We start from the raw sequence: 25117 nt of genomic DNA, 5'->3' as shown, positions 1-25117 counted from the left end.
TGTGGTGGGCAGCACCAGCTTCCTGTCTCACTCCTTGCAGCAGTTGGACCGCATCGAGTCCCTGAGCGAGCAGGTCGGCTTCCTGGAGGAACGACTTGGAGCCTGTGAGTCTCACACACACTCATTCTCACGCATGCACAGATATGCACATACACACACACACACACTCACATGCACACAGACAAATGTACTCATGTATATATAAACACACAGACCCACACACACACATCGATAACACATTTACACACAGACAGAAAGAATGTTTTGAAGAATGTTCAAGTTTTGTAGAACTCATGCATCATGAGTAATAAACTTGGTCTACATTTTCTGTGCTGCAGGTTCCTGTCAGGAAACTTAAAAGCGGGAAAAGCAGAGTTGTGAAGTTGGTCAATCCATGACAATGCTGTGTCAAATTAAACATCTCTGTGCCTGAAAATTCTCAACTTATCTCCTCCATGACCTACAACTGGCCCTTAGATCTGTCTACAAGAGACACGATCTGTCCATCCATGTGCATCAGAATCTACTCCATCACCTTTGTTTTCCCTTCTGTCTCAACATACTGCCTCCCAGTGCGGGTTGCCATCACCAGAGCCCCTCAGTTCCACTCCATCAGACTCATCTCACCAGACTCAACACCCCCTGATATCATGACACTTCTATTTCTTTTGTCATTTTTTATACGTAGCCCATTCTCCTTAAAATGTTTGTTTTGGATTCTGTATGCATTTATGTTTTGTCTATTTGACTTTGTTTTGGTGCAGCTAAGTCTGTGTGTATTTAAGGTTTCAGTTTGTGTTGTTTCTGTTTGTTTGTTTGTTTGTTTAACTTATAGCTCCACCTGCCTCCCTGGCATAAGACTAAAATGAGGAGAGGCTGCTGAAGACCAGTGTTCGAGTTCCTTTCCATGTCTGAATGTTGGAAATCTTGGTCCTTAATAAAAATGTTGTAACTCTTTTTTTAAAATAAATTTACAATGACTGTCTTCTGTTTGCTGGTGAGGGCACCGACATGACTTTGGAAGATGTGTGAAGCCTTTAGAGGCAAAAGGAAGTGCGAGAGCAAAAACATGACACTTTGTAGGAAAAAAGAATTAAATTTATTTTCTCTTTCCCAAGGCATTCTTCAGACAGGTTGAATCCAGATTCTGTGCCATTCCAGAACACTACATCTTAAATAGAACCAGACTTTACAATGGGCTTTTTTAATTCATGTGTTTGCATGTGCAAACTTAAAAACACACACGCAGACACACACACCCATACAAATCATGGGCCACACATACACACATGTTCCCACACACAAAGATATGTAAGATGTCAGATAGACACTTGTCACATTTTTGCATTTATTTATTTATTTTTCCATAATAAATCTAAAGCTTCCACCAGTGTACAATTTAATAGCTTTGGTGAAAAAAAAAAATCATATTTTACACATTTTTGCCACATTACAATGTTCCCTTTACAAATAATGTTAAATCCAAATTCTATGCTAAAAGTGCTTTGTTAATATATATCAGGAGTTTACATATTAATGTAATGCCTAATCTGTATACTGAGGCCAATATGAATATCTGGGGAGTTAAACTTATAATTTAATTAGAATTGAATTAGTACAATGCACACTGCCACTTCACTCACAACCATAAGGATAGACATTTGACATAGCCTTACCAAGACTGCCTACATCCAGATAGCCTTAATTAAGGGGTACTTAAGAGCTTAAGGGTTTAGAAGTGATGAATAAACATTTACACAACTTCATTGACAAATCTTCCACTGAAACTGAGCCAGGAAAGACTAAAAAAATCACTCGCCTATGAGTTCATATGTGGAGCTGGAGAAAAAAAACAAAACAAAATCATTTGTCAACACCATAATTCAGTCAAGTAGGTCTGTAGCAAATCACACGATGGAAAGACTTAAGCTGCACCTGGGCACTGGGCAAACAGCACAGATGAGTTGCCTTAGACACTTTTAGGATGCCACAACATTCAACAAATGTGAAAAAAAAATTTTTTTTTTAATTTACAAATATATATATATATATATATATATATATATATATATATATATTATATATATATATTTTTTTTTTCAAATATTACAAACTTCCTCAAGGTGAGATGACTGACCACAACCTCTGACCCTCATCACAAAGTTGAGATAACTCCTTTACGGGTAAGGGACCAGCAGGCCAAACTACCTTCTACCACCACACTAAGAGAAACAGCTGAAATGAAATGGCTTTATGAAAAAAATAGCCTGTGTGTCTCAAGAAGCAAGAACATGATCTCACACACACATACACTCACACAGATAGTAAAATACATTCTCACTCTGTCTGATCTCTCTCCCTCACACACACACACATACACACACTACAGATGTTGAGATACATTCTCGCTGAGGAAGCGGAGGACCATGACAGAACCTCACAGTGAGCTGCTAGCTATTCGGATTTTTAAAACACTAATTTAAAACACATTTACTTCTGACCAATCAAATGACGCAAATGCGCACAAAACATCCAAAAAAAAACCCCCTGTAAAACATCATCACTGCGGCTGAAGCTCCACCTAGCTCGGATGGAAGGCCTTTATATTAACAACTCATCATCTGTATAGAATACAGATGTCAATACCAGATGCTGTTGATCATTAATCCACATGTGCCTCTAACAAAGCAATTTTAATCAATTATAATGATAGCTTTACGGCCCCAAAATGACAATCTGGTGCGATCACACCCAAGTGTCTCAACCAATCAGAAGCAGCGACAAAAGGAAAGATGTATCTAGCCATCAAGACCTACTCTCCACCAATCACAATCAACTCAAGATCTACAAGTACGAAGAGTTTGAGGTCTTTTTCTGTCATCATCAATGAAAGATCTATATAAACCAAGGCTTGTGAGAAACTAGTTCAACTTTTTGGCTGTTCACAATCAGCGCCTTTTTCAATCCCATACACGCAGGTCACATGCAACAAAAGACTTTTCATGAAGATCACGTCTCCATAACTTATTGATCAACTCCTCTTTAGAATCTCCACAAATTAATACTAGATAAATTAACAACAAAAGAACAGAACCGATGGAAACTTCTAGCAAAACAAACAAAACACAAAAAAAACAAGCATTTAGCATAAAGGACTAAACTGGTTCTTTGTAGACATTCGTGTAACTGGAATTCTGTCCCCATCAAACGAGTGTTAAGCAGAACAGTGCACTTCATGGAAAACACCTTTTTGACACATTGTGTTTGTGAATGGGGATTCACAGACATAGAAATGCATAAAGAAAAATAATACATTTACAGAGAGAAACTGCATGTCCACCACACACTGTGTCTCACTTGACCGCCTGAAGAAAAACAGCAGATTTGAGATATCAAATTTGATGTCAGCAGTATAAATAATTTTCATAGTTTTACACCGTCAATGTTCAACATTGGATACATGGTACATTAGTTCAGAGGAGCAGTGTGTGTGTGTGCACGTGTTTTCCACTCACACATCAAACTTGGAAGCCTTTCCTCTTTGTATGCGTATGAGTACGTGTTTTGTATGTAAGTGTGTGTAGGGGGGTGTGTGTGTGTGTGTGTATGTGTGCTCATAACTGTAAGGCGGAGGCTGGATCTCAGACAGTTGGTGCTTCATCTATAGGAGATGTGAGCAAATTGGCCAAAGCACAATAACAACAACAAAAAAGCAAAAAGAAAGAAAAATGTGAAACTAAACAATAATAATAAAAAAACATACACAAAATAAACTGCTGAAGCAGAGCACTGGGCAGAAGGCGGCATGGCAGAGGAAGGCATGCAGTGCAGGGGTGTCGTCCGCCAACTCCCACGATCCCACGGGGGCTCCTGGACCTCGCTCTGCGGCAGGGCCTAGTCGGACCAGGAAGCAGAACGTTTTTAGAGGCCAGGGGTCACCGCTGGGCCGGCCCCCCATTCCTCCCCCTTCCATGTGGGAAGTGACATCATCTCAACCCCTTCACCTCCCCTCCCATATTCATGAGTCCATGAAGCAACAGGATAGAGAGGCTTAAGTTATTTATCTGTACGAGGGTGTGTGTGTGTGTGTGTGTGTGTGTGTGTGTGTGTGTGTGTGTGTGTGTGTGTGTGTGTGTGTGTGTGTGTGTGTGTGTGTGTGAGAGGGTGTGTGTGTGACACTGTGCGTACGATCCTGCGTCAAGAAGACCAAAAGATAGGACATTGAAAGCAATTTTGGTTACAGTCATTACTGTCACATGGAGTCATGAGTCACTGCAGAGGTTCTTGGCGTTGCCAGGGTGACAGGTAGGCAGATGGAACGGGGGGAGGGGGTGAGGGAAGAGAGGGGGGAGGGAGAGGGGTCAGAGGGCTTGGGGGCAGCGCAATGTTCAGTGACTGGACGGCCCGTTGCTCTGCTTCCTAGGGCCAGAGATCTCGAGGAAGGCAGAGTGCATGAGGGCGTATGACTGGTCGGTCAGAGTTGACACATCGCCCGTGGTAAGTCCCTTGGTCTCGATCTTGGGCAGGATCTTCAAAGTGATAGTGCCTGAAAGAGCAACAAGCACACTCACCATTCTCATCAATCAATCAACCAGCTTTTATTTGTGTTTGCATTTTATTTGTAAAGATGCAATACAGTACAAGTACTTCATATTAAAGGAGAATCTTTGATTATAGATTATGATTATGCCCCCAGAGTGTAGCACGGTAGCTGCCCGGCTGCTCTAGCTGTTGGCTGCAGCAACTCAAGCAAGGTAGCGGCTCCAGAAACAGACATCTGTGTGAAAAATGGCTGGAATTCTCCTTTAATATAACAAGACAACTACTGAAGTTCACAAGCAAAGGGGAATGATAATTGGAGATGGAGGTCAAATGGCGATTGTCAAACATTGCCAAACATCATCACTTTGGTCCTCTCCAACAATTAATAATAATAAAAAAAACTTAAAATATATAGATTTTATGGCAGCGGGATAAGAATCGTTATACTGACTATATTGATAGTACTGACTGACTGCAAGTACAACTACATGCTTACCTGACTTGAACTCCTTTTCCTTCCGCAGGTAGAAGTTGCTGTAGGAAGAGAACACGATCGGTATGATGGGGGCCTGAGAGAGAGAGAGAGAGAGAGAGAGAGACAGACAGATAGAAAGTAAGAAAGAGTGGGGGGGTAAGGAAGAAAAAAAGAGTGAGACTTGAGAAGTCTTATCAACATTATTGGATCTTTCCAAAGACTGGATTCCCATGGAATGTTGGTTTTCTGTCAACCTGACATAATGTGATCCCAGCAGTCCGTTATCATATGTTTGTGCGTGCGCGAGCGTGTGTGTGTGTGTGTGTGTGTGTGCGTACGCATCTGTGTTCCCAAGGACCTTTCACTACAACACAGCAAAGGCCACTCACACAGTATCAGTCCTGGTGTGGCTCCATGACAAACATTTGAACACTTGCCCACACGCGCAACACTCAAACACACATATGAACGCACACGCAAGCACATGCATACACTGCCTTACAGTTTCTGATTAAGTGCGTCAGGGTTGGATTACATGGGTCTGCTGGTTCAGTAATTCCCATCTGCTGTTGATTAATATGGCCTGGATGCCCCAGGGCCAAGCCAACACTTGTATCTGTCCATAGATCAGCTTCATGACTATAGTCTGTGCAACTCACATAAACACGTCTTATTCTCTGTCACCTCGTCACGCACAGAGCAAAGTTTGTGTGTGCGTTTACTTGAGGTGTGTGTTCTGATGTGAACTCAAATACAGTATGGCGTGTATGTGTGTGTGTATGTATGTGTGTGTTAATTCGTCCCATTTGTGCCTGACCCTAAGTTAAGAAGATAAGAAGCTTTAATGTCATTGCACATAAGATACAATGAAATTCCGTTTGGCAGCAATCCCTATAGCAGCTATGATCGGTATAAATAAATAAATAAATATTAAAAATAAAAAAAATAAGACACTACAGCTCCAAATCCCCTTTGCTGTCAGGCTCCATGGCTGAAGCAGAAAGTGCTGGCTGGCAAACGCGCTCTCTGACACCAGAAGACAAATGTGCACCTCGGTGGCTATCACCAACACACAGCACTGCAGCACAAAGCAGGCTGGACGGCCAGAACAAACAAACGCACAACCTAAGGGTTGGATTGTGATAGCCTGAGAATGTGTGCTTGACCTCTTTTTTTGTGTGTGTATGTGTGTGTGTGTGTGTGTGTGTGTGTGTGTGTGTGTGTGTGTGTGTTCACTTGTAAAAAAATACAAAATTTCCAGACAAAGTTTAGCAATTAAGGGTGTTAGCAAGTGAAAGTCAAGTGAAAACTTTCAAGTGAAAATCTTTGCTCAGACAGACTGCAATTTCATCCTGGATTAGGTCTCAGCCTACTGTGCAGCATTCCAGCTGCATTGGAAGATTTGCATTAATGAGGAGCTCCCTCTAGTGGCAAAGACTTTGTCCATATTATCTGTATATGAATGACTGTGCATGTGTCTTACCTGTGCTTGAACAGCCAGGTGGAACGCTCCCTTCTTGAAAGGCAGCAGGTCTCCCTTCTGGTTCCTCGTCCCCTCAGGAAACACCCACAGGCGAATCTGGAGGCGCACAGAGAGGTGGAGAGGCCCCTTGCAAATCCATGCGGTTATGTCAAGTCAACCACGCATCTTAGAGAGGAGTTAATTTAGTCTGTCACACGTCGGAAGTCCCATTTGATTTTGCTTGGAACACATCGACCTAACTAGCCAGTCCCAACATTGATACTGAGCATCGCCCACGCGTGACCAAAGTCCTAATAGACAAGTCCCAACACTCAGCAGCCATCTTGGTAATGCACTTTGGGCAGTTATCGGGCAGCTATTTTCCTATTCAAGTGAATGGGGAGGCATACAGAAAGGGGTGGGATATGTCTAGACAACGGCCATATTGGCGTTATTATATATAACTAACCCCATGCATTTCTATGGAGGACTCTCTGAGTGCTGAGTCTCCACATTAGAAAGGCGTGACTCACAAGAAACTATATGAGAACTCATGAAAAACTATACCCGCTGCCTCAGGCTTTTGCTGAATTACTGGCATGAGCCTGATGGTGGATATACCAACCCATAATAAAAGTCCTAGTTACCTGCTCAAATCGGTGTTACAAACCTCCACATACATTGGGGAAGAATTTCTAACACACCTGTATCATGTATAGAATGATTAGTAGTGGATTAGAATATGTGGTAGAGTCAAATATGAGCGGATTGCCTACACAGCCAGATTACTGGGTGATACCTTTGCAGGTAGATTATGACTGATTTACCTTCTCATCCATCATGGTTTTGGCAGCATCAGCCATAACGCTCTTGGCATCACTGGTCTTTTTGCGGTTGATGAAGACGATGCCGCCCAGCCAGCACACCAGGCCCACTGTGCCGGCATAGATCAACTCCTTCTTGGCGATCATGGAGCAGCGGTCGGGCAGGACCTCCATCATACCTGCAGGGGGAGCCAGCGGGAGAGTTCAGATGGACAGCATGACTTGGTAGGATGTCTGGCTGTGTATGACTGTGTGTGTGTATGACTGTGTGTGTGTGTGTGTGTACTGAACACTAGGTCAGGAACATGTAGCAACAGACATGGTTGGAACAGATCATATAAATTCCACACTGGTTGTGGGTTGTGGTTCAGAGTCCTGATATGCGCAGGTGGGCCACAGTTGACCTACATCTCACATCCTGAAAAAACACATACTCAGAGAGTTGCTGTGAGTTGTGTTTACCGACACGTTATTTCACCTGGACCAACACATTGTGTGTAAAGAAGATTGTGTTCTGCTGAGCATGTGTGTAAGTGTGTGTGTGTGTATATGCAAGTGTATGGGCATACGGTAGAGAAACTTCTGTATAGAAACACAGACAGCCTAAAGAAGAAGAAGGAAAAAAGACCAGGCCTATAAATGTGTTTATCTTTCAGCATCCAAAGATCACCTAGAAACCAAATCTCAAACCATGACTACTGATGACTAGAAATGGAGGCCTGATAGATCGCCATCTGGGGACAATATAATGTGTGCTCCGAGCACAGTCTACTGAGCAGAAAGAGAAGTTTACTCTGCTCTAAATAATATTAAAAAAAGGAAATAATATTAAAAAAAAAAACATCCTTTAGTGGCTCTAACGATCTGCATAATGAGTGGGATCGGATATTGTTTTTTTATCTTAATATTATTATTATTAAGAATAGCAGCCAATGGTTCAGGACTGTGTGAACTCACAACACAAACAATAAAAGATTTTCATGTTTTCCATGCTAATAAAACAGGTTCAATTTCTGTTGTTGAATATGAACAGCATTTAATATTACTTTTACTATTTAATATTACTTATACTATTTTTTTTTTGTGTACAAAAGTGAATGCAAGCTCTTCAACCACTCCATCGATAGGTCAGTTGATCAATCAATCAATCAGTCAGTGAATCAGAGAACTTAACTACAGGTACAGTACAAGCCCTGAACCAAATTCTATGAATTGCTTAGGGAAAAGAAAGAGAGATGGATAGATAGATAGACAGATAGATAGATAGATAGATAGATAGATACAGCAATAAGGATGATACAGACTAAGACACTGATAAGGATAACAGGGAGGAGAAGGAAGGATATAGGCCAGAGGTTGGGAAATACTGCCAAGGGAAAGTCTGCCAACCTCAGACCCGTCCTCACCTGATGTGGTTGCAGAACAAAGTGCACAGTCTATAAAGCTACAAAGCCCTAGCGCTCTCTGACCGCTCCACCCCCTCCTCTCGCTCACGCTGGCTGAAAGCCTAGTCTTGTCAATCACCACCGTCTCTCTCCCTGTGTCCCTCTCTCATAATAACATCACCATGGCCAGATTAGCCGTGTCACGACAACCAGCCTGCTGACAAGGGGCAGATTTTTTTTACCGACGTGAAAAAAAACACAGACAGGACGGCCTCACTCAGCTGCCCTGTGTCTCACTCTGCTACCCCCTACATAGCCACATTCACACAGGCTTTCAGACAGAAACACCAGCACTCTGTGAATGACATTAAAAACCTACATTATTAGAATACAAAAACGGACCAAGAGACAAACATACTACTAACCACACCACTGGGGACTAAGGGAGTATTAGTATGTGTGTAAATCACACATCCTGGATACTAGATGATCAGTCATGATGATACACACACATTTCCTCAGTAGAGATCTCACCCACAAACAAAAACACTACTATAAGAGCAGCAGTCTTATAGGCCGTTCACAACGAGAACCATAGCCATAACGATAACTGAAAGTGACCCTGACGGTATCGTTCTTCATGTCATTATCGTTATGTTTATGTCTGGAGGTTGTCATTCATATTAGCTAACGCAATATTTGGGGGCCAAGCAGCGAAGCTGCGAGGCAACCCATAGTGATTCTATGTGTTATAATTATTATAACGAAACACTCATTTGCCATTGAACCATACAGTAAAAAGTTGGGAAATTTGGCACATTGATTCGGTATAGTCATATGATTAATTTCACTAACTTTCATGTCAAATGCTCTAGCGCCCCCAATGTGTCAGATTTTGCATTACCGTATTTTCCGGACTATAAGTCGCTCCTGAGTATAAGTCGCATCAGTCAAAAAATGTGTCATGAACAAGAAAAAAACATATATAAGTCGCACCGGACTATAAGTCGCATTTATTTAGAAATGTATTTAACAAAATCCAAAACCAAAAACAGAGACTATGTAACTAGATTATTGAGGCCAAAAAGATTAATGTTAATGAAGACGAAGGAGTGAAGGCAGCCAAGAGGAGGGCAGGAAGGTAATTGGAAAGTAAAAGATTCACTGAAAGAAAATGCCATGTGGTGGATCTAAAATGTGGAGAAACAATGCAATTTTTTAGCGATGTGGAGTCACAAGCTGGCAGCAGATTGAATGCTCACTAGAGAGAAAAAGATGCCGTTTTAGACGTGACTGAAGCAAGCCAGTCAATAGGCCTAAGCCCGACGGTAATTGTAAAGCAATTTACAAAAGATTGCCTTAACAAAAATGCTGATATGATACATGAAAATTTAGCTAAAAATGTGGAGAATGCAATGCAATCAAGCATTTTGGGCGATGTGGAGTAACAAGCTGGCAGCAGATTAAACTCTCACGATAGATAAAAATACGGTTTTAAAAGGATGTGACCGAAGCTGAGGCAAGCCAGGCAATAGGCCTATAGGCCTGACTGTAAGTGTAAAGCAATTTACAAAAGATTCAATGAACAAAAATGCTGATGTGGTACATGAAAATTTAGCTAAAAATGTGGAGAATGCAATGCAATCAAGCATTTTGGACGATGTGGAGAGACAAGCCGGCAGCAGATTAAATGCTTGACAGAGAAAAAGAAGGACGTGCAGACCGAAGCTGCAGCAAGCAGGTGATATTTAGAAATGTATTTAATAAAATCCAAGACTAAGAACAGACAGACTATGTAACTGGACACATTGAGGCCAAAAATACTGAGAATTCTACAGGGAATGTTGAAGACGAAGGAGTGAATAGTGGCAAGAGGCAAGCCGGAGGCTGCTGACAAGGCCCCGACACTATTGTAAAGCAATTTACAAAAGATTCACTGAACAAAAATGCTGATGTGGTAAATTAAAATTTAGCTAAAAATGTGGAGAATGCAATGCAATCAAGCATTTTGGACGACATATTGGCACAAACAGGCAGCAGAACATGCTGAAAGAAAAAGAGAGCGAGAGAAAAAAAGATGCGCATTTAACCAGGGCCTAAATTTCAGCGCGGGATTGCGGGTATTGCGCATAAATTATTACTAAGTATTGAGCATACTAATAAAAGTCCATAACTCTAGCCATCATAATCTGAAATTCCCACAGATTTTGCCACAGCCTGTCTGACATTAATCTAATAATGGAGCTGCCTGAATGGGGACTATTGACTGGACGGACCAACTCTATTATGGACTATTGACTGGACGGATCCGAACCCCATGCAGAGACACAAGCAGGGACCACTTTAGGCCTCTCTCTCGTTGCTCTCTCTCTCTCTCTCTCTCTCTCTCTCGTTTCTCTCGTTTCTCTCTCTCTCTCTCTCTCTCTCAGCAGGATTTGTCACTGCTACAGTCAAATTATAGGTGCTTCTGCATCAAACGCTATCGACAAACGTTTAGCGATCAGGAACCGTCAGGAATTCAGGAACACAGAAGCATGACAGCCTATAACGCGAGAGAACATGGATGTGTTCTCCATTTGAGGAACGTTATTATCGATTGCGGACGTGAACAGACAGCTTCAGACACGGAGCGCATAGTAGGCCTACTTTCACTTTCTGTGCATATTCATTACGTGAAAGATAATTAGTAGCAAAACAGTGATCAGCTATAGGCCTTTATTTCTTGCGTTTTATTGTGAGACATGCCTACTTTTCGTTTGGAGCGGCATTCCGGTAGGCTATCAAAAGCAGAAGATGTTCAATTTGAGTTTGATTTACGTTTGGACTGTTTGATTATATTGCTAAATATCGGGACTGATGACCACTGAAATCTGTGGGGTATTTAATGGTTCACTATTAAGTTTCATGTACTGTATGAAAGAGTGTTCCATCCGCTTATTGCGAGATAAGGCATCCGCTTTCATTAATTCATGGAACGTGTGCTGTGCTGCAAGTGAAACCGTATTCCATATAGCCAAAAAGGTCTAAGATAACTAAATTTAGTTATTTGTTAAATTATGCATGATTTACTTTTTTTTTTAAATCGTAGGCTGATGCCTGGTAGCAACAATTGTGTTTAAATGTAGATTATTGCTTCAGCCTCTAGCTCAGAAAAGGGCTGCGTGCGACTGGTAGCTTGAGAGCAACCGTTGGAGACTCATGGTGTGGGAAGATGACTTTTCATTGGCAACAATATTAAACCAACCAACAATATAAATTATTAAAAAAGAGCTCTTTTATGAGTTAAATTGAAACAAAATTATACTGGCTTTTATTTGTCCGAATCTGAGGCCCGGCTATAAATAGAATCCCGCCATTTGAGGATTTAAGTATGCGATGTGTTTCAGGCATAGCACAAGCACTAATCTCTGACTGAAAGTGCACAGGACTTGTGCATTTGAGAGCGCTCTCTCTAGGCTGTAGACGATAATGTTTCATGTAGGGTTCATTTAAAAACATGTTTAAAAACATGTTCAATTATATAATTTTTCAATTATATAATTTTTTCATATATAAGTCTTGGAATCCTTGGATGAGGGCCTGACTATAAGTCGCAGGACCAGCCAAACTATGAAAAAAAGTGCGACTAGGAAGTGAAGTAATAATTCAGTAAACAGGGTTCCCACACCTTGGTTAAGATCAAATTCAAGGACCTTTCAAGGACTTTCAGGCCCAATATCCTTAAATTCAAGGACCTAATGTGTCGATAAATTTCAAGCGTGGGCATGGTTAAACCATGTTACCTCAACAGACCAAGGATACCTTGTCGCAGTTTTCTTTTATTTTTGGTCATATGACAGATGGTAGGCATATTCTATTTTTCATGTTTGTATTTTGCATAAAACTGAGCTGAAATAAACTTGTCCTAAACAAGTTAAACTCGTTACTATGAACCTGTCGGTTTATTCATCAGAATGTTAAATTAAATATTTGGGCAACAAACACTACACGTGGGAAACACGCAGAAATCATGCTGGCCGTGTACATGTTAATAAGCGGAATTGTACGTAATTGTATGGATTTTTTTTCCTCAAAAAGAAATTCAAGAACTTTCAAGGACCTCCATTTATTTATGTCTCTTTTCAAAAACTTTCAAGGGCCTTGAATTATTTTTTTCAGATTCACAAACTTTCAAGGATTTTAAGGACCCGTGGGAACCCTGAGTAAAGCTTTAACGTATCAAAACCAAACTCAGTACATGGGCTCAGGACCCAATACGGACGAGGCTCAATAAATTTGATGAAGTTTGACCTATAGGTGGCGCTATAATGAGCAAAATTACATTTTGGCCTGTAACGGGTAATGTGTTTGAAATTAAAACTTGCTATTGGTGTATGTTAATTTTAATGTTAATGTACTAGTGGTGTCTGTCGGAGGCCCTAAGGATGACAGATGTGATTTTGTGACATCAACATTATTGATCCGGCCGCCATATCGGATTTAATCAAAAACACTTAAAAGTTTTTGATTAAATCCGATACCACAAAATGTGTCTGATTTTAACGAAACTTGATGCAGATCATCGTCAGATCATGACTCATAAAGGCACTGCTTTTTGGAGCCATATTCAAAACCTGTCGGCCGTCACGACCAATCAAGTTTGGCGGCAAAGCCACCAAACAGGAAGTGAAGTAATATCTCAGCAAAGCTTTCACATATCAAAACCAAACTCAATACATGGGGTCAGGACCCAATAAGTAGGATGCTCAATAAATTTGATGACTTTTGACCTATAGGTGGCGCTATAATCAGCAAAATTACATTTTGGCCTGTAACGGGTGATGTGTTTGGAATTAAAACTTACTAGTGGTGTCTGTTAATACTGTGGGAGGTCCTAAGCCCAACAGATGTGAATTTGTGATGTCAACATAATTGATCCGGCTGCCATATTGGATTTAATCAAAAACCCTTAAAAGTTCTCACAGGTCACAAAAAGTATCCGATTTTTTTACGAAACTTGACGCAGATGATCGTCATACCATGGTTCACAAACGTATTGCTTTTTGGACCTATATTCAAAACCCGTTTCCTGTGACGACCAATCAAGTTTGCCAAACAGGAAGTGAAGTGATATCTCAGCAAGGCTTTCACGTATCAAAACCAAACTTGGTATATGGACTCACGAGCCAATTAGGAGGACGACCAAGAAATTTGGTACATTTTGACCACTGTGTGGTGCTATAATCACAGGAAGTATAGTCGTATTTCAGCAACGCTTTGACATAAAAAAAAGTACATGGGGTACATGGTACAGTACATGGGGTCAGGACCCAATAAGGAGGAGGCTCAATAAATTTAATGACCTTTGACCACTAGGGGGGCGCTATAATCACAGGAAGTGGGCTCATATTTCAGCAATGCTTTCACGTATCGAAACCAAACATAGTATATGGACTTGGGACCTTATCCTGAGGACACAAAATAAATTTGGTGACTTTCAACCACTAGGGCGGCGCTAGAGTAACAGAAGTTTAGGTCATATCTCATCAATGCTTTCACGTATCAAAACTAAACTTGGTTCATGGACTCAAGACCACATCCTGAGGACACACAATAATGTTAGCAACCTTTCACCACTAGGGGTGCTATATTTTGCAAAACTTTCTCGTATTGACACCAAATTTGGTACATGGACTCGGGACCACATCCTGAAGTTGCTCAATATATTTAGTGACCTTTGAACACTAGGGGCGCTATAATTATCAACACTTTCTCGTATTGACACCAAACTTGGTATGTGGTCTCATGACTACAACCTGAGGACACACAATAAATCTGGTGATGTTTGAGGTATGCGCATGTATATACAAGGAGGTTTATCTGTGTATATGTGTGTGGTGGGTCGGATGGGAGGTTAATTGGGTGTGTGTATAATGTAGCAACATTGTGTTGCCATGACAACTCCTGCTCAACTGCTTGGCCCCCTCATTGCTGCTTGCAGCTATATTTTTGCTGTTATCCCTATAGTTATCGTTCTTGGTTTGAATGGCCCTTTAGTCTGAAGAGCACAAAGTAGGGATCGACCGATATATCGGGCCGATATTTACGTTTTTTACGTGTATCGGCATCGGACGATAAGCGGCTGCGTTGGCCGATAGTTTTTCCCCGCATTATTTACATACAGGCATCCACAGGCAGCTCTGTGTTGCTGGAGACACTGCAATTCACATGCAGACTGCCCCTCCCCCACAAGCAGAGTGCTGAAAGCCTGCTCTTCAAGACAACAGTAAACTTTAAACTTTCAAAGCATCTTTTAACTGTTTGACTTAGCTGAAATATTGCCATACACTTTGAAGCAAGTTTGTGGGTCCAAATGGAAAATGAGAATAATAGATAGATAGGTACTTTATTTAATGCTTAATGCCTCGTTTATAGAACTGCTTGCCATTGTATTTAGGGAGCTGCAAATAGCTAAGTTGTAGGCTAGGCTATCCATATGCATGCGGTAGCGGTAGCTGTTACAAACACTGGTCATATGTTTAAGTAATGCCAACGTTGTTCCGTGGTATTTGTGGGACTTTTATTCAGCGTGAGTGTTGGACGCGTGTGGTGTGTGTGTGTGTGTGTGTGTGTCTCCCTCCCTGAATGCCTCTTCTATAAAACTGCTTGCCATTGTATTTAGGGAGCTGCAAATAGCTAAGTTGTAGGCTATCCGTATGCATGCAGTAGCAGTAGCTGTTACGAACACTGGTCAATCATATGATTAAGTAATGCCGACGTTGTTCAGTGATATTTGTGGGAGTTTTATTCAGCAACCACCTGGCTGAGTTTTGGACTCATGTGGTGTGTGCGTCTCCCTCCCCCTCTCCCTTCGAGCTGGGCGGAGTTGCCATCGCAGTGATATCAGAGCTTTAATAATGAGAGACGTGTTATATGTAGTTGACTATTAATTCGTGTTAACGTTTACCATGTACCAGACATACCGTGTATGCCTTACTTGTTTAGAGCCGTTTGCTAACCTTATCATTTTCAATCCAGTTCAATGGTGGTTCGTCAGCTACCAAATAGAAGTTTGTCTGTGCGTCTGGTCTGTCTCACTCAGTGGGACACACGCATCACAGCGATATGAGAGTGCTGCGCTACCAGAAGGAGAGATTTTAAAACTTTGAGAGATATGTTTTATACCTTTTGACGTTGATGCCGTTTAGAACAGAAACATCTGACACCACGTTATTTTCTTCTGCTGATATATGTCCTGTGGTTTTTTTAGGAAAATATAGACATAGAAAAATTGAAACCATGCAGGCTTATTGTTTTCTTAAATTATTTAAATGTGTTGACAAAGGACATTTTGTGATGACCTGAATTATGTCTTATAGTCAGCAAGCAATGCATCATCAAGGCTGTGTTGTAAGATTTTGATGAAAGCATTTTGCACAGTTAACTATATCCAGTGCACCATCCATAAGTTCAATAAATTTTCCTTTTTTAAATTGAGACTTATAACATTTGTTAACATCATTTGTGTAATTATGTGTCATTTGTATGATGTAAATTGAGGAAACAAAATAAAAGCAGTATCGGCTCCAAATATTGGCTCAAGAAAATCGGCAGCCTGTATCAGTCATCGGCTAAGGCTGATGGAAAAAATCGGTATCGGTACTAAAAAATCCATATCGGTCAATCCCTAGCACAAAGCTGTGTTAAAACATCACTGTAGGGAATCTCATTGAAATTGCATTGAAAGGGAATTCCAGTGTGTGGACTTCTATATACCTTTTCATAATGTACTGCCTTGGGTCCAGCAACTACATTGTGTGATGGGCCCACCACTTTGACAACTTTTTGAAGAGCAGCAGTGTCAGCTACCTAAGGTCAACTGTGACTGACAGGGAAACCAACTCCAGAATTGTAGTGTGTGTGTGTGTGTGTGTGTGTGTGGTCTTACCCAGCACGTCCAGGGAACTCTGGTGGTTGGAAATGATGACGTAGGGCCCCTCTGTCTGCAGGTGCTCCCAGCCGCTCACCTCAAAGCGCAGACCCAGGAAGTACTTCACATGACGGACCAGGGAGCGAATGATCCTACACATACACACCAGAATACACTGCTAAGAACTGATGCACACAATCAATCTCAACACACAGAGTACTTCCCATGTTTGAGTTGCATAAGGTTCATATGAGAAAAGCATAAGAGAAAAAAATCTCTCCAACCAAGGCAAATTGGACATGTCCAAAAAGGACCTAAAAATTCCCACGTGTAGCGGTTTGGGCCCTGAAGAAGGTCCCTTTTGGACAGGTCCAATTTCTCATATGAAACTACTAACCTTGGACCATAGAGCACCCAACAACAAAACATACAAAATAACAAAGAGGAATGAGCACACCACTAACTCCAAATATGAACTGCATTAGGTATCAGATAGGAAAATCACAAAATCAACAGCTGATAAAACTAATAGTTCCAATCCCATTCATCGAGGTATTCTTTGTTAATGTGAAATGGCTTTGTAAACCTAGCAAAGGTAAAAAGCCTAGACATTTTCTTTAAGAGTCACTACAATCACTGCTTAATGATTTGCATTATTTTTCATGTATTATGGCATGCCCATGGTGTGATTCTGAGGTTAAAGGGGTGAATGTGGCAATCAGAGAAGCCAATATGTTGACATCACTGCACATTGAGACATCATCTTCATGGGCCATTACTGATTCTACCATAACTCACAGCCCTCTGAGCTCAAAACACAAGCATGTTGCACCCTGGGAAGACAAAAGGTACTGCTCCACATGAGTCAAAGTTATGGTAAGGAGCAGCAGTTTGATAGTGAGCGGTAATTTATGTGTAGGCATGAATGGGTGTAAGACGGTGAAAGAGAGAGAGACAGGGAGAGAGAGACAGAAAGGAGAGAAAGCGCACATGAGCTAAGTAGGTAGAAATCATAGCGACAGGGAAGAGAGGATACAAAGAAAGTAGAGATGAATGAATGAAATAAATAAAAGCTTGTTCATGGGCAAGGGAGTGGTAATTATTTCAGTTCCTGGTTCTGTTGCTAAACAGCAGTTCTCCCATTAGCGAACTGGCTGCACCGAGCTGTGAGGAGACAGCATGCTCACCATCTGTCTGGCCGGGTGATCACACACACACACACACACACACAAACATACACAAACATAAAGGTGCGTACGTGCGTGCGCACACACACTTACAAAAAGTGTTACATCTGCTTCCTATGGTCAACTGTGGTTGACTGGGATGCCAACAGCAGAACTGCAGTGTGTGTGTGTGTGTGTGTAAGACAGAAACAGAAACAGAGGAAAGAGAGAGTAGAATTGAAGCCTGAAGAAAATGCATGCATCAGTCAGTGCCTTCTGTGTCAATGTACATTGTGTCTTGTCTTTTTTCACTAAATAATGAGAACATCTGGACACACATTGCAGCTGTGACTGCAATTAAGCGGGCTAACACACCTCAAGCAGTATTTTCATGAGAAATAGAGCTGTTAAAACTTCGGAGTACATTCTTTGATCCTTCACACACACGTGTACACACACCTTAGATAAAGGTATTCTACTATTCGGTACAAAAAGGAAATGTGTTGCACCACTCTTTACAAACAAAGTCTATGTTGGCCAACACACAGTAATCACAAGGCTATAAAAAAGATAAGCAGTTTAGTATTGTCAGAGGTCTAATGGTCAATTGTACGCAGGAAAGAGATGAGATAAAGAGTTAAGCAATAAGTATGTGTGTGGTGTGTGCAACATTATTGGAAGAAAGTTTAAACATTCCCTCCCACACACACACACACCATACAAAGAGACACACACATACTTCTCAGCTGCATGGAGGGTACCCTGAAAAATGCTGGACAGCATAACAAGCTTTATTGAGTTAGAGAGGGTGTGTGGGTGACTGAATTAGTGGATTAGTCTGAAAGAGTACGCTTCTGTGAGACAGCCAGACCCGTGGGGTCAAACCCACTATGTAAATAGTAAGCATTGTGCCCTGCATGTGCAACTTACTGACATCCTATCTATTCTTGCTGGGCACGCCTTTATTGCTGTGCGGATATGTAAAAGAGGGCCTAAATAATGCTTGATCTGTGCTAAACTCTGAAGTCTGTGCTCTGTGCATGAGTGTGTACTGAATAGGCTGGTCTGTTGCATTACAGGAACTGGTGACATGCATCAAGCAATGAACAATCCAGGCTGTATGTCTGATTAGAGCCATGAAGTTAGCACAGCAGGTATTCAATTCATATGTTATGGGAGGGAAGGCCAAGTATCAAAACTATTTTATTCCCTGGAGAGTCCTTTTGTACAAAGTGGCAGAGCTTGCAATTACAACAGATGGCCGGCAGGCACATGGTGAAATCGGGGAATTGGATGGTGCCAAAATTGACCTCTAACTTGCTGTAATGTCTGATCTTTCCCACACCCAGTTACAGCTTACAGTATATCACTACTAGGATGTAAATGATGAATGTTAATGTTAACCTTAATCCACCACTCAACAAAATCTCTTGCATGACTGCTTGTGAGAGAAGCAGAGTCCATCTGCTGGTCTATACTGGTGAGAGAGTATGCATTTGTATTATGCTTGTCTTAGATGAGTCAAGTTTCAATGATTCATGTTTGGGAATTTGGGTAAAGGTTATTGGTGTGCGTAAAAGAGAGAGAGAGAGAGAGAGAGAGAGAGAGAGAGAGAGAGAGAGAGAGAGAGAGAGAGAGAGAGAATGGCTGCTGTTCTGCCAGCAATCAACTGGAACACTCCGCAGTGCCTTTGGTCACCCTGGACCAGGACACTACTCAACTAGGTCAACACACTCTCACTCACTGTCTGTCTAACGGATGGACAGACACACACACACACACACACACACACACACACACACACACACACACACACACACACACACACACACACACACACACACACACACACAACAGCTCCGGTTCAAGAACACCACAGATATCTCCTTCTCTCTCTCCTTGCTTCCTTTTGCCCTACTCTCTAAAGCATGTTTACTCAATAGGATTCTCTCATTGCCAGGATCAAGTGCACACATGCATGCACACCACCCACACACACTGACTTGCAGGGCTCAAATTGTACTTTTAAAAGTGATTAAAAGTGGTTGCCAGCTTGCAACCAGGCATGAGGTTTTGGTTGACAAACCCAACCAAGTATGGTTGCCACTTATAACAATTTGGAAGCCAAGGCCAACCAGGCAACCATTAATGTCGAGCCCAGCTGACTTCACCCTCAGGTAGACCTGATCCACTAGTTACATTTCCTCTTCTACAACAATACATTCACACAAACACGCGTAAACAAGTCTAAACAAAAGCCAAGCATGACCATCAGCCTAGTCTGCAAAGTGTCTTCATGAAACACAAACCAAACGCACTCATTCATTCATTCATTCAAACAACACCAACACCACAACTCCATTTCTCTAACTAGCTGCCATCAAATTTCTCTTGCCTAGTAGCTCTTGCTTCCTCACACATACAACTCTCATTCCCGTGGTGGCCATTGATTTCCAAGGAGCCACTGAAGAGGAGAGAAGGTAACGGAACACCAATCGACGGTGTGCTACAGTTCTCAGGCATTTAAAAAAAATGGATTCATTCGCCAAACTTGCAGCAGCAGCTGAGTTCCGGAGACATGGGCTGGGAGTATGGCCTGACCCACAAAACAGGTGGTTTAAAATATCAAACCTCACACGCTCTCATGGAGTGTGATTCTAATAACTACTAAAAATGGACTTCTGGCCTACTTAGGAGATGTTACCCTTCATTCATTGCAGTTCATTGTCACACGATAATGACTCGGATTAGTTTCATACATACTATTCCAAATAAATCTTTGCCTTCAATTTCTGAATGAAATTGTCCCAGCCCATAAATAACCTGCAAGTCCTCTGTTTACTTCGGCCTGAAGTGAGAGGCTGGCCTATGTCACTTGCTATCAAACCAAGTGAGCGCTGAACATTGTTTGAGGTCATATAAATGCTATAATAAAATAATATTTTGCAAAATATATCTCAGCTGGTTGAAAACAAAGAAGTGTCCCTATTAAATTCCCCCGTCACAGGTAAGTTAGGCTCGCACAGCTGTCTTTACGAATCCCTGAAGTAATTTACTTGGCACAGATATTCCGAACATCTCCAATTTATTGTGGGTGTACATGATTCTGCTGAATATTCCAAGGCAAATCGAAAGAAACAACGCCTACCGCCGGTATAATATAAAACATAATATTGGCCCGTTCTGTCAGACAAACTACATAATCCAGTTGATTGTGTACACTCCGTCATCACCCTCTAAACGTGCTGTGACAAGTTCTAGTGTAGAATGTTAAGGTTAGAGTCAATCGGAGAATAATGGCTTGAAGTGGCCGGTTTTAACAAGCAGCTGTCAAAAGAGAGAGCACCCATCACATCATTTTTCGCAAATGGTGTGCCAGGCTGATATCGATTCTGGTCCCTGTGACCATGTCACATAGCTACACCAGTTGAATATGTTGGCTGGCTAGCTAACTAACGTTAGCGCCGACCAAAAACACAGAGAAACAAGCTAGCTTGTGTCCATGAAATGCATTCGGAACAATTTGAAACTACTTGGCTTGTACACATGTTTCTTGACGCAATCATATGGCTACATATGTGTTCCCTCAGCAGCGACATTTCATTATCATAGAACACCTCGTTCCGCTGGATGTTGATGTCAATTTGACACACCAAATTCAAATACCAGAGATTAGCCTAACGTAATTGCTGGCAGGCTAACTGTTGACTTGGGCAGAAATCAATTGGCTGACAATGTGATTTCTGAGATTTTTAATCTCTCTATTTAAAGACACGAGCCCTGAATGAATATCCTTTCCCCGTTTCCCATTTCTAAACAGCATAGGCCTTGGCTTGTGTCTGGGTCGAAGGAAAACTGACTAGCAAGCTAACACAACACGCTAAGGAAGACCCTCATTTCCCTTCCTCCGGACAAACGAACATCTGTCTGTAGTGAAAGATGCTTCGCATTCCTTCACAAAACCCAAACGACCCGCCTTTTCATTTAATGCAACTCCTCTGCATCTAGAGAACCACATTTATTTTCTAGTGGTACTTAAACAAATTCATGTATTTTACAGCGTTGTTTCTCTTAAAGACTAAATACATACAGAATTGATAACTGACATGGCTAGGCAACTGGCTGTGTAGCTCACTGTATACTGTGAAGCATGTTATCCAGACAACCTAGCGCCTTGCTACCACCACATTAGGGCCAATACATAACGGTAGTAGCTAACATACTGGCTAGCCAGATGCAACTGAACATAGGCAGCTAGCATTAGCAGGTCCTATTATTTTTGCCATGGCTTAGGTGAGTGGTGACAACTTACCTCATGTTTTCAATATCCCTACCACCGCTTTTCAGAATGCTGAGTGGTATTGCTATAACAGCCAGTATCATCATATAAGCCACGTAGAAACACTTTTTAAAATAAAAAACAAACGTGCTGCTGGTCCATAGTAGTGCTGGGACCACCAGCAGCAGGACCATCCACAGCGCATCCATTGCTAGCAACGACGCTACTGGAAAAAAAAGAAGTTACAGCGGTGGCTAGTTGGCTAGCTACTCTACGAGCGCAGCAGGCGTGACCAACTCCACCGCCGTTCCAGATGTCATTAGAACCCTTTTGCAATTCCGCAATTCTGCAGCTTCTCTGCCCGTCGAAAAAATCAGTGATACCGGGTGTAGTCCGAAGCTAAGAGATAGATACACTAGCTTGGAAAGGCAAAGCGACTGCCTGTCTCCCTCTGCCGTGTTTATCCTGCCCCAGGTTTCAGCGAGAAATTTCCACAGAGAGCTGGTACTATGGTGTGTTTCCGGTGATCTTGTCAAACGTCAGTGTCTTTAGAGTTTCTTTCTTTAGGCTACTACTATTCAGATAAGTTTGGATCCTGTGTTTCATGTGGTTTCATTTCTATTCTTCTGAATTTTGCTGCAGTATCCGTGGTAACCAGTGTAACCACAAGAAACACCATTATTATTGTCACAAAGTAACAGCAAGTTGGCCTATGAGTGGCTCTATATCTACAGTATGGGTGTAAACATTCCGATACACGCGTTCTATCCCTGCAAAGATGCGTTTTTATTTACTTTAAACAAAAAAGAAGCTCTTTCTAAATTGCCTCAAAATCCTCTAGTTAGGCCTAAATGCCATTATGAGTCTATCCACTGGACTCTCTGTTGTCTTTAACAGACAATCATCCAAATAAGACATCAGTAGAATTAATTCATAAACAGGATTAGGATGTGCACAGGCAATGTCAATTCACAATACCAGAGTAAATGGTGATCTCATTTGCACAGTATGCAAACATGTGCAAATCAAGATTGATATTTTTTTGCATAAAACCATTTCCAACATCATGGCAAACTACAGTCCACGCCTGTATAGGGGCATAACGAATTAGAGGAAGGGGTGTGCTGTCAGTTATAATTTGTGGTTGGGTAGTGACACTTTCGTGACTCATTGACAGGGTGTAAGAGGGGACCACTCAGGAAAATTATAAATGAATTCTAAGGCAGTAGCCTAACCCCACCCCCCCACCCCCATACACACATTCACATAATATGCATGGACAATGAAAAACAAAAAGGTTTTAACTGATGTAAGGAATTGAAAATTAACACCATAGTCCTCAGATGGCAAGGGAGGCTTGAAGTAGTGTAGATTAGGAAAAGCAGAGGTTAATGAGATTGAGAGCAATAATCCAAGACGTTAATCTGACTGCTTCATCTCATCAAATCTAGCGGTGTAATCCAATTCCTTTCAGTCACTGAAGATCCTCTAGTACTGCTGTTGGTGCTCTGTCTTGTAAAATACCTATTTATAATATCAATATATAAGCAACACAATAATATGCCAATGAGTTAAACATTGCTTTTATTGCACAATGACTAAAGAAGCTTCAAATATATTGCTTCAACACAAACAACTAAGAAGCTGTTTAAACAGCTGTTCTGTAAATTTTGTAGTCACATGCAGGCTCTCATTGCACCACATGAACTTTGAACCTTAGGAACACATCACTGTCACCCTTGATGCTCAAGAAAGTAATTGACATTTACAGCAATGTTGCCAATGAGGCTGTTATGTCATTCATTATGTCGCATGCGTCAGTATGAATTAAAACTGAAAAAAAGCTTTCAGAAATATTCTAAAATAACAAAACAGCAGGTCTAGCTGGATCTTTTCGTGTACCAAATTCATCTCTGTGGTGCTAAAACATTTAGAAAGGAATTCATGTTTTGGTGTTTCAAGGCAGTGTCCCACACTTCATGGATGGGCTTTTCTTGTTTTTTTTTTTCTTTCTTACATATATCTCGCCCTCTGCTGGTGGTATTGTATCACTTCATTCTGGACAAACTTGGAACTGACAGTGCACAGGAAGCCTTTGAACATAAATTCATGAATTAATTGTGATCAATATTGTCTTTGGCTGAAGTAAAAAAAGTTATCTTTTTCATCTGCCTACACTCCCCTTGGTTAAAAACTATTGAAGGACTTTGAAGGAATGCCTTGCCATACACTCAAAAGACTTTGCACCCGACACACACAGGGGTGTTTCATGGGATCATGTCACATACTGTATTTTGTGTGTATTGACTGTGAGAAATATGGCTATAGGGAGGTGAAATGATGCTGATAAAAAGCCTGTTTATCATATTGTATATTCACCCCTCTATGGTTCAACTCAAGGTGTTGATTGGGTTGATTTAGGTAATTGGCTTGCGTTATTAAGGCAGGATCAGTTCAGGCTGGACAGGAGACCAAGGAAGACCACACAGACGAGCCATGCAGGGCATTAGATAGATAGATAGATAGATAGATAGATAGATAGATAGATAGATAGATAGATACTTTATTGATCCCCAAGGGGAAATTCAAGGGTCTCAGTAGCATACAGACATCACACACAACATGCACTTACAGCAGAAATGGTAAACATAAGTATAAACATATAACTAACTCCACTGTACAATAAAGACAGTAGAAGATAAGAAAGATAAGAAAACTAACAAAACTAAATACTAAATACACTATATAAATTAAATTAAGAAAGTCCAATGTGCTTAAGGGTGATCAAGCATAAGACGCTTGTAGTGACAGGGCCGGGACTGGTAAGGTGCTAAAGGCAGTGAGTACCATGGTGAAGGTGCAAAAAGTAGTCCAACCACATCAGTCACATCAGCATTTCCCTAGTACAACTGGTTATACAGCAGATGTGCTAGGAGAGTAAAGTATAATGTAGACAAGGTAAAAGAAAAAAAACTATTTCAGTGCAAGAACAGGTTGAGGTAATAGGGTTATAGCCATTCATTCATTCAGTATTGTAGCAGAAGCCTGACCGCAGCCATTGATCATGTGTGCTAA

The 25117-nt window shown here is 41.3% G+C and overlaps 2 protein-coding genes across 2 annotated transcripts in view; one reads left to right on the top strand and one right to left on the bottom strand.

The window, feature by feature from the left end:
* The window catches only part of egfl7 (EGF-like-domain, multiple 7), a 17543-nt gene extending 16558 nt beyond the window's left edge, over window positions 1-985 (top strand). Inside the window, 2 exon segments of the mRNA XM_048258424.1 lie at window positions 1-104; window positions 339-985. The exon segment at window positions 1-104 is cut by the window's left edge and continues 77 nt beyond it. Of these exon segments, the coding sequence (XP_048114381.1) occupies window positions 1-104; window positions 339-358 (124 nt within the window). The 3' untranslated portion in view covers window positions 359-985.
* Window positions 986-3484: 2499 nt separating this feature from the next.
* agpat2 (1-acylglycerol-3-phosphate O-acyltransferase 2 (lysophosphatidic acid acyltransferase, beta)) lies at window positions 3485-22670 on the bottom strand. Its single transcript, XM_048258425.1, has 6 exons — window positions 22076-22670; window positions 16616-16749; window positions 7307-7482; window positions 6501-6596; window positions 5039-5111; window positions 3485-4546 (listed from the first exon to the last, which is right to left on the bottom strand). Exons 1-6 carry the CDS (start codon window positions 22249-22251, stop codon window positions 4389-4391), a joined length of 813 nt encoding a protein of 270 aa, XP_048114382.1. The 5' UTR covers window positions 22252-22670; the 3' UTR covers window positions 3485-4388.
* Between the last annotated feature and the right edge of the window lie 2447 nt (window positions 22671-25117).

This window comes from Alosa alosa, chromosome 12, assembly GCF_017589495.1.
Source record: "Alosa alosa isolate M-15738 ecotype Scorff River chromosome 12, AALO_Geno_1.1, whole genome shotgun sequence".
Classification (NCBI taxonomy): domain Eukaryota; kingdom Metazoa; phylum Chordata; class Actinopteri; order Clupeiformes; family Clupeidae; genus Alosa; species Alosa alosa.
The sequence above is the reverse complement of the archived record's forward strand: the minus strand, read 5'-3'. Positions and strand labels throughout refer to the sequence as shown.

Bases quoted from the DNA above. Each gene is read 5' to 3' on its own strand.
- agpat2 (XM_048258425.1), bottom strand. From the start codon at position 22,251: ATGGATGCGCTGTGGATGGTCCTGCTGCTGGTGGTCCCAGCACTACTA. The intron at 6,597-7,306 runs GTAAATCAGTCA...GTGCGCCTCCAG, and splicing joins AAACCATGATGGATGAGAAG to ATTCGCCTGTGGGTGTTTCC. The intron at 4,547-5,038 runs GTAAGCATGTAG...TTGCTCTTTCAG, and splicing joins GGAAAAGGAGTTCAAGTCAG to GCACTATCACTTTGAAGATC.